We start from the raw sequence: 10,591 nt of genomic DNA on the forward strand, positions 1-10,591 counted from the left end.
ACACAATTTCTAAGGAGGGAGTTAAACCAGACCCGGATAAAGTTTCAGCAATCCAGAAAATGGCAGTACCTAGTGACATAAAAGGAATTCGTAGGTTGTTGGGGACTCTAAATTATTACAGGAGATTTGTTCCAGAAATGGCGGAGTATCTCGTTCCACTCAACAACATACTCAAGAAAGGCAGGAAGATGATCGTCACCCCGATGGTGGAGGACAATATCAGACGGTGCATGGAGAGGTTGCAGCAAGAGCTGGTACTAGGTTTTCCAGATTTTAATCGGCAATTCATGATTACCACAGATGCGAGTGAGTATGCCCTAGGAGCGGTGCTGTCGTCTCAGGAGGGTGATGGGGGAGAGAGCGCCCAGTGGCGTATGCCAGCAGGCGCCTTACGGAGACGGAAAGTAGATACAGCGCGATGGAGCGAGAACTCTTGGGAATAGTGTGGGCCGTCGATCACTTTAAACCATATGTGTTCGGCAGAAGGTTCAAGATACATACTGACCATAGACCACTCCAGTGGGTGGGAAACTTGACTTTGGAACTATACATCTTAATCCAACAAAATGGTGTTCATACATAATTCAGTCATAAGTCCATTCTGTAATTAATCTTATGTTCTTATACTGGTCTGACACACATTTTCCTAAAGAATATAGGGATGGTATATTGAGTAACATTTTGCACCATTACTTTAAAATTTGGGTGAAACTTTTGATTTTCATATATCTTTTTTCTATTTACTTTATTTCTTTTTCTCCATTTAACTTCTTTTATCTTTTAAGATATAACAATTGGACACAATGTTGATTTTGTAATGATTATACTAATAAATCTTGAATTGTCCTAATTAGAACCTGACCATATTACACAATTCACAAAACAGCATTCAATAGAAATGATAAATCGGAAGGCAGACAATTACTCACTTTATATAACTTTTAAAGGACTAAACAATATCCTGTCAATATAATACAGGAGACAAAAGATGACCTCAGTGAAGTTGTATATCAGGTCATAGATTTGTTCTGTCTGTACAGTCGCATCAGATCATTCTAGCATGCAGAATCACAGAGTTCTTCTTGTACTCTATGCAGTCTTTGTAAACCTATTGGTAAGTCTGAGATTTAATAAACAAGTTTTTGTTAGTAATATCACAGTGAAGAACTCAGGTAACCACTGTTATAAACAGGAGCTTCCTTTCAAAAGAGGGGGAGTATCATTCCCCTCATTAATTTAAAAACCCGAAAAATTGGGAAATTCATGATTATAGAACTGACTTTAAGCTATAAAAATTATGGCTAAACATTATTCAATGTGGTTATTATACTCAAAATTGCTTATAACTATCAGAGCACAAATGTGTAAATGGTCATTAGCTCTCATAATATTGTATTTGTATAATATTTGTCCAGTTCATTGCAAAGAAATTTATTTTTTATTTATAATTATTTTTAAATTGGAGGGGTAGGGAGAGTGTCACCTTGCCAATAATTTGAAAACTTGAAAAATTTAGAAATTTGAGAAACTGTTACGGTAAAACATCATATTCAAGGAGATGCTAAATTTAAAACCAATACCTATACCTCTGAACTTAACAGATTAGGACTTTACTGATATAATATTGTCTGAATTAAAAAAATTGTTGATGCAAAGTATCAATATTCACAACATTTAAGTAAAAATTTTTAGTCCAAAAGAGTTGGGAAGATTAACATATTTCATACTTCATTTCATTCATCATTAATCATATTCATAATTTCATTTATTATAGGTGGTTGTCAGGATATTTCATAATTATTAAGATGAACTATATCTTCCAAAAATGATTTATTGATTAGAATTACAATTTCATTAAGTAATTACAATGTTTTGGCAGTTTTCTCCATTAGAATCCCAACCTGATATCCAATAAACCAATTTTGTAAAATATATTTAACCTAAAGAAGTTTCTCACTAGGTAGACCAGTGATATCTAAAATCCTCGGCCACTTTAAATTAATGATGTATTTACTTCTCAATGATGTTTTATGTTAATTGTTTAATAGTGTTTCTAAATGTTATTAGAGTTTCATAAGATAATTAGATGAATTAAAATTTTTGTACTGTTCATATTTTACAGAATGAGTCCAATGGTGTTGAAGAACAAGCTGGATGCAAGGATACAAGCAACTTGCAGGTAAGTTAAAATGTTTTACAATAAGCATGAGAAATATAACACACAAACTTTATTAGTATATTTTTCTTAATATTTCTGCATTCTTATATTTCACATATTACTTGTGATCAGGTATTAGGAACATGTTGCAACACACCTGAATTGGAAGAGTTGAATGAAGGAGAAAAAGCAGTTGAAACAATGTGTGATAAAATAGTGTTTGGTGATTACAAAATCACCAGTTGTGAGTACAAATAATAAATATAAATATCCCAGAAAAATTGGGAAGTCAATCATTCATCAATAAAAATTAAAAAAACTTAATTTAAAATAATTTAAATCATAGTTGTAATTATTGCAATGGAAATGGATTTCTTTATTCTTTCAGAGTCATTATACTTCTTTACTACCTGTCCCATACTCAGTAGACAAAACCTTAATTCCTGAGAAAAAAAATTCTGTTAATAATTTTCCAAAAGTTCAAATATCAGTATTAATTTTAAGCAACTCTATAATACCCATAGTAGTATATAGTATTATAGAGTTGCTTAAAATTAATATCAGTATTAATTTTAACATGTACTTACAATTTGTAATTATTTATAAATATTTTTATTTCCAATATAGCCACTACGGATGAAGAACGATTGGAATTGTTTGAAGTAAGTGTTATTTATTGAATTTATGATTATATAGTAATTTTATGAATTAATGTACTTTATATTTTTTATTTCAGTGCCATGCAGAATGTTTTTTTAATGGTACCCGCTTATTAGTAAGTAATCAATGCTATAGATAATCTAATAAATTGGTTAAAAAAAATATGATAACCTTCTTTTAAAAAAAAGGATGATGTATTAACTAGCTATACATATTCCTTATTCTCTGGAATTTAGAAATATTTTTTAATTCACATGAGATTTGAAACTTTCTGGAATTAACTGATTATTCTCACTAACTGATTACTGGCTCATAATTCTGTTAACTCTACATTAGTTTCATGAGGGTCATGTGTCACCGACTAGTTTTTTCACTTTGAATAGACTCATTTTGAATAATAAACCTCCTAGTACCTTCATTAACATCTCCACCTACATAACCCAGTTGCCAGTGTTATATTAAATTGAACAAACTCCTCATCTCTAAAATTATATACATCACTCCAATGTTCTAATCTTCATTCTTGAACTTACAAATATGTTTAATTATTTTTAATATTTCAAAATTGTTTCAGACAACCGATATGAAGTTAAATGAAACTGCTTTAATTGCTGAGTATGATGCTTCAACTGGAAATTTCCCTCATTGGAAAGAACCCATAGCCAAAGCTGTCGAATCCTGTTTAGAAAAAAGTGGTAATTCATAAATTTATCATTTTGAAATATTTTTATAAAATCTTAAATTTAAGAATTTTAGAAACTGACTTCCACTTACATCAGCTTCAGGAAGATAGAAATCCACAATTATTATAATACTGATATATTATAATTATATTGCTATGTTTTTTATTTTTTTTTTTATTTTGGCCTTTAGGCAATATTTATTTTCAATGTTGATATTATTTTAAATTAATGATATACTAACTACATCTTGCTGCAAGTTTTTATTATTTCGTAAATAATTTATGCAATGACAAATAAATTACAAGTTAATAGTTCAACTTAATTACTAATTCATTCCGGGAATATTTGAAATATAGGAGAAAACGTCATTTATCTAATGTAATTTCTTATATAAACAAAAAAAACTTTAAATTTTAATGATTTTTTTTTATTATTTATTTAATGTAATTTACAATATTACAAAATAATACAATAAGTAAATATGTTGTATGTTTCATATACACTTGAAAATCTTGGGAAGGAACCACCCATCAGTGGTACTTCAAACATTAATTTAAATTAGAAGGTCCCATGGCCATCTTCTTTTCAGATGCCTTGGAGGATTATCAAGGATTGTTAAGGATGAAAGATTAAGAATTAATGGGTTAGAATGGTTAAGGAGTTTGGAATGAAAAGACGCATATCTGTTTTGGGCCAATTCTGCAACGAATGTGATGTTAAGGTCTTTGTGAATGAGTTTATTGTAATGTAATAAGGAGCATCAAGGATTTACGTAGGATTTTGGATTGTAAGGATTGGATGTGGGAGGAATTTGATGGTTTGGTAGAGCTCCAGAGCTCAATTCCATATGTCCAAATTGGTCTGATTATCGTAGTGTATACTAATTTTTTGTAGTGAATGGGAAGTTTAGAGCATTTGTAAAGTAAATGTTGTAGCAATCGGAATCTACGAGCAGTTTCTTGTCGTTTCAGTCTTGTGTGTGGATTCCAAGTAAGTCTCTTGTCAAGATGGAATCCTATGTATCGAATCTGTTCAACAGTCGTTAGTGGAGTATTTAGAAAGGATACTGTAGGACAGGAGGGTAGAGGTTTGTGACGGAGAGTAAAGGTGATCTGGTGGGATTTAAATTTAAATGATAAAATATAAACATATATTAAAAATTAAATCTGCAATATAAAATTTTAATAAATGTCATAAAATATTTGATTGTTAGTATTTCAAATGATGTTCACTGCTTGTTGAGATAGATGACTTCTTCATGATGATTTTTTATAATCATTTTCAACAACACAATTTCACTTGAATTAGCTTTAAATAGTTTTGTTTACGCGTTATTGCTTTAACTTCACCATGATCACAAATTAAACATTTCACTGTTTATTTCTATTTTCTAAATTATTATATTCGACCTTTAGTGGTTTTAATAATTAGGAAAAAACCGTTTTCCCTAAATATTTAAATTAAAACAACTTTTTCTCTGCCCATATTGATAGAAGTCTGTGAGAGTTCTCAGAAACAACTAACTGGATTCAATTATCACTTCCCTGTCTGGTTATGTTTAAAAATAATTATTAATTAGATTTGAAGTCTTTAAAAACGTAATCCACCTACAAGTTTTACAAGTTCTTATTGCTGGTGTATATCACTTACTGCAAGTGCACAGCAATCAGCTTCCGTTTTATCTAGACTGTATTGTTCCGGCCTCTTATCAAAAATCACCCTAATATTCAAATATTTAAATTTATAACTTGAAATTACAAAATATTCATTTCACACAGAGATGATTAAATCAATGTTATTTATCAATATAATGCATTATGAATATGCTATTTAAGATACCTAATAACACTATATTTAAAAAGAATTATTTATAAATCATAAATAATTCTTAAATCAGACTTACATTCATACATATAAAACAGATATTTTCTTTTATCCACAAAATAATAATATTTTCTCCATGCTATTAATATTAATCATCTTTAAAAAAATAATTTGCACAATATTCTCATTTAATTGTTCAATTCCCAATGTCTTTGCTCTGTTTATGGCAACAGTTAACATTTTTTTATTTTATTTTAAAAATCAAAGTAGTAAAATATTGCTATAATATTTACATAGCATTGCTGTTTGATAAATAAATTAGTAAGAAAAGTAATAAGCATTTGGCTTAGTTTTCATCTAATTATCATCATGCAAGCTTATATAGGAAACAAATATTATTCAACAACATTCTACTGCATAAAATATTTATAATAGATTTCTAGTAATCTTCTCTATTTTAACCATGAATTATATTATAAATAGATTTTAAAATAGTATAACTTTTTGTAACTAACCAATAAATAACATTATAACCAAACAGTATTGCTTAAAATTTATGGCTTTTAAAATTAAGAACTTTAATTATACATTCACCAGACAGTGAGGGCCCAGTTTTTTTGGTACATTTTAGACCAATCTTTATCTGTGAACAGACATGGTTTATAATGCTTTCTTATGAAATAATTCAATTATATTTTTAATTGTTGTTTCTATTTTTACAGTTGTTTCAGAGGTTAAGCCTGATGCCAAATGCAAGAGTGGCTCTTACCAGTTCTCTCAATGTTTTGGAGTGAAAATGTATTTGGTGAGCAAATATACAAAATTATTTTGGATTAGGATTTACTTAATATCATATCTCTGTAACTCACATGTAACCGGAAAACAAATCATATTAATTTGCTTCTAAGCAACTCTTTTATGATGAAGGACAACCATTCTTTAGTCAGTTCAGCTTAACAGTAACTTGATTGAATCTCAGATAATTTGTTATGAGTACCAAAAACTTCTTTTTCTAACTGGAAAGAAGATTTTATTTGAAAAGTATAATTAAACTATAGAACATTTTTGCAAAAATATTTCACATTCAATATCAAAACAAAGTAATATCATGCATACAACATTTTCTTTGCCTAGACAATTTTTAATAAGACAACTTTACTAGTTCTTTTTGAATCCATGTGGTATGTTTAGATTTCTAAACAGTGGCTCCCTTTTCAATATCAATAACTCTTTTCTTGGCAACATGCCATTTACAGAGGGAAACAACATATATATATTGGTAATACCTTAAAATATCCTGATCAATAGAAAACGGAAAAACATTATGAAAAACTTTTATTTTCCATGAAAATACGAAATTGTAACTCTAAGGGTATTTTACCAAAATAAGGTTACACTTGGGGTTTTTGATGAATAAAAACAAAAAAAAATAATAAAAATGTATTAAATCAGGTATAAAGAAAAACATTTAAGCAATTATTCATAAGATAATAATAATAATTAAAAACAACCATAAATAAAAACTGATTGATGAATTTGGAGAAAGAGGTTTCTTTTTTATACCAGATATAATTGTTTCAACTCATGAAGCAATATTTTACCAAATCAGCTTCATCAACTTCTTAATCACTCTTCAGCTAAATTGGTACCAAGGTTTTTAGAGGAGGGTTAGAATTTTTTAACACCTACTGCTGAATATTTTTTGCTAAACTGATAGAATGAAACAAAAAGGATAAACGATTAGAGAAAATAAAACTAGTAATTCTCCTCCAACTAAAGATATTTTTATTTATAATATTCTAAAACAATGGATTAAGATGTACTTATGTAAACAACTGATGTATAATATTATTACCCTTAATATTGAGAGAACAATTGTGGTTTTCCAAACCCATAGACATATGTCTAAACCAAAGACAAGAAAAGTTAGAGCTTGTTTACTTGTTATTGTTGGTACTTTAGTTGGAGAGCTGCCATAAACTTGTTTAACTTTAAAAAAACAAAACAACACTTCCTCAATTAGTAAGTGTTGCCCTTTGATAGTGAAATATCGATAAAAAATTAGGAAATCAAAAATCATACAATTTATAATAAATAAAAAAGAATTTACTGTGATGGTATCACAAGGGTTTTTTTTTTTTTAAAGAAAAGGGTAATCAGCATGCGAGCATAACCAATCTGGCCTAACAAGGTTCAGAAGGTTATAAAATTTACAATGTATGTCATACAGCTAAAAGATCAAATATTTTGATTTAAATCTCAATTAAGAAGCATATAGGGGGAAATGGTTTCATAATGAGTTAAGAAGAGTACTGAATTAATTATTGAGTATGGATTTGTTAGGATAATAAGTGGTTGCAATTGTGGTTACGAAGGAAAGGTTCTTTATTACTATAGTGATTTACAGTAAATTGTGAACCAGGGAAAGTAAGTGATGTAGATATTTCAGTTGTGGATCATGTCAGCAGTAAGAGTTTGTTGTAGGATGATCCATTCTTTATTAAAGTATATTAGAGTACTATAACTTGTTACCTTTAAAATTAATAAAAAAATGAAGAAAAAAAATATTTTTAATAGAAACTTTTTTTTCATAATGTTAATGTTTAATTGAATATAAATTAAATAAGTAACTTATAAATATAGCTCAGTGTTGCATTTGGTTTCATTGTTTTAAAAAGGTGAAGTTTATACCAATTAGTTAAGGTATGTTTCAATACTTTCTGTAATAGTGATATTTGCTATTATTGTTTAATTTACATTTTGATTTTTTGTTAAAATAGTATTGCCCATCAGAAAATTGGAAGACTGGAGGTGAATATTGTTCATTATATTGCCCTACTTTGTTATTATACTTATTTATTTAATTTTATAATGAAAATGTGAAATCTTATTTTTAACAGATGAAGGGTGTAACAAAGCTAGAGAGATACTCATGAAATGTTAAAAGACAAATGAGTGTTTGAAAGCTATTACTTGGCACAAAAAAAAAACACTAAGAACTTAAAAATGAAGTCATTTAAGTGATATTTATGATTATACAGTGATGTGTATATTTTAATAAAAATAAACCATAATCTCTGGAATATTTTATGATCATCTATCTCTTTAATCCACATGTTCCCTACTTCTCATAAACTATCTTTCTTTATAGATATTATTGGAAGTTTAACCATAAAAAAAAATCTGGTTAGAGTCACACTTTAAAACGGAGAGTGCATTTTGTCCAGCCCACTGGACAAATGGACTTGATTGGAAAAACAGTTGTAATCGAGAACCTTATTAGCCTTTGAGTTTTTGTAAAAATGAAGTGTGACCATAAGCCTTGCCCGTGGTGTATATAAGAAACACTGCACTAACTTTTCTTACCATTTCTAAGTTCACTTGGTTAGTTGGTTACTTTTGTTGTGTTTTTTGTGAATTTATCTCTTTACATTTTAAAGTTGTTGTCTCTGTATTTGTTTTTTTCTCTTCTGTTTTAATTAAGAAAAATAATAAACACATTTAGGAATGGCCTTATGCAGAAGAAAATGCAGTCAAGTAAGAACTTGAACAGTTCCAAAAATCAGAGGGCTGTAGGACTCTTTCCTAGTTAAAGTCATTATATTCCACGTTTCAATTCATACACCCTTAAGTATGGCAAGTTGTTTCCTTGAAGACAGTCAACATCTGAAGCTATTATAGATTAGCAAAAATATCTCTTATTTATTAGCTTTTGATTTATTTAAAATAAAATTTAATATAATATTTTGTAACTTTTTAAAGTAATCTCTACAGAACTGTAGCTCTAACTGCTCAGAGCAGTCTATTAATTTGACTGATTTAAGTCTTTATAGATTAATGGTACATATGTTGTACCAGAACTAACTACGTAAATTACAATTTTTCAAATAGTTTGTTTGGGATCTAATAGATGAAAGAAAGGCTATAAAAGGCCTTAGCCTTAGGTTTAGGCCTCTCTCACCACTGAGATAGAAGATATAGAAAAGTTGGTACAGCACCTGCAACAGTGACCATCTAGCCAATCATTGTTTTTATGCCTGAAACTAGGATAGCCTATCTTGTTGCAGTTACAAAATTGAAAATTATAATTATTACATCATTTAAATTCTTTCACTTTATTATTAAAACATTAAGGAATATTATTTTATGTCTTTTTTCTGATCAGATTTTCAGCACGATAATATTTCAATTGTTGAAGGGGTGGGCACCAGTAAAATGTTTTTAATATTTTTACTGTTTTATTTGTTATGGTATATATAACATAAAATGCACAAACTATGGGGAGAATAAAGAACACAAGCTTTGAACTTGTCACAAAAAATAGTGCCAAACAAAGGACTTACAACAGCAAGTGATCTACAATCGATATATTGACAGTTTGCCACAGAGTAACTTGTATACGATAAAAAATGAATTTTGTTTTTGTTGTTGATTGTTGCTTAAAGGGATAAAACCCTCTGGTCATCAACACCTATGGCATGATAAAAGTAAAAATAAAAAAATAAATAAAAAAAATAAATAAAAAATAAATAAAAAATATAAAAAATAAATAAATAAAAAAAAAATCAAAGAGGAGTTATAATTTATAAAGAAGGCGATGTGCTTTTAAAAATTCAAATACTAATGTAATTTTAGCTTCCTCATCTGTGAGAGCTTCTGATAAATTTGGGGTCAGTCCTATCCTGTTTATTATTGGCAAATAGTGAGTACATTCTTCAAAAATATGTCTAATCGTAAGAATGAACTGACAATATTTGGACGTTGAAGGTGGCAGTTTTCTGATCAGGTGAGAGTGCGTGAGGAGAGTATGACCTATTCTCAAGCGGGTTAGAGCAACTTCCTCCCTACGGCTGTTGTGGTAGGATGTTGACCATGGTTTTACTGATCGTTTTATTTCTTTTAGTTTTCTAGGAGAGCTTTCATCCCACTTGGCCTGCCATTTTTCTAATATTTGTAATTTAAGGGGTGCACTGAATTCTGAAGGGCTAAGAATCACACTTTGACATCAATATCATCTGTGAAATTGAAACCGATCGGATAAAATTACTCATTAAATCTTGGTTATTTTTTTTTTTTAATTTCAATAATTTTCTTGTTTTTTATTATTGAAAATTGCTCATATTTATTATCCAACATGTTTTTGTTATATTTTTTCAATTTTAATTTGTTTTCTACTGCTGAAGATTTTTAATTCTCAATTGAGAAATCAGGAGGAAAAGATCTGGTTCCTCTGACAATTTTCTTCAATGTATAATTTATTTTTAAT

At 28.8% G+C, this 10,591-nt stretch overlaps 1 protein-coding gene across 1 annotated transcript; it reads left to right on the forward strand.

Moving 5' to 3' along the window:
* Nucleotides 1–1,048: 1,048 nt before the first annotated feature.
* On the forward strand, nt 1,049–8,384 carry LOC106687585 (uncharacterized). Its single transcript, XM_014431559.2, has 9 exons — nt 1,049–1,114; nt 2,123–2,179; nt 2,291–2,402; nt 2,786–2,820; nt 2,895–2,933; nt 3,393–3,513; nt 6,048–6,130; nt 8,106–8,136; nt 8,226–8,384. Exons 1-9 carry the CDS (start codon nt 1,061–1,063, stop codon nt 8,267–8,269), a joined length of 576 nt encoding a protein of 191 aa, XP_014287045.1. The 5' UTR covers nt 1,049–1,060; the 3' UTR covers nt 8,270–8,384.
* Nucleotides 8,385–10,591: the final 2,207 nt, after the last annotated feature.

Source organism: Halyomorpha halys, unplaced genomic scaffold (genome assembly GCF_000696795.3).
Source record: "Halyomorpha halys isolate HHAL.00 unplaced genomic scaffold, Hhal_1.1 Scaffold985.1, whole genome shotgun sequence".
In the NCBI taxonomy this organism is placed as follows: Eukaryota; Metazoa; Arthropoda; class Insecta; order Hemiptera; family Pentatomidae; genus Halyomorpha; species Halyomorpha halys.

Excerpts from the sequence above, each read along its gene's own strand:
- LOC106687585 (XM_014431559.2), top strand. The coding sequence starts at position 1,061 with ATGCAGAATCACAGAGTTCTTCTTGTACTCTATGCAGTCTTTGTAAAC. Across the intron at positions 1,115-2,122 it reads CAGTCTTTGTAAACCTATTG|AATGAGTCCAATGGTGTTGA; the intron begins GTAAGTCTGAGA and ends CATATTTTACAG. Across the intron at positions 6,131-8,105 it reads TTGGAGTGAAAATGTATTTG|TATTGCCCATCAGAAAATTG; the intron begins GTGAGCAAATAT and ends TTGTTAAAATAG.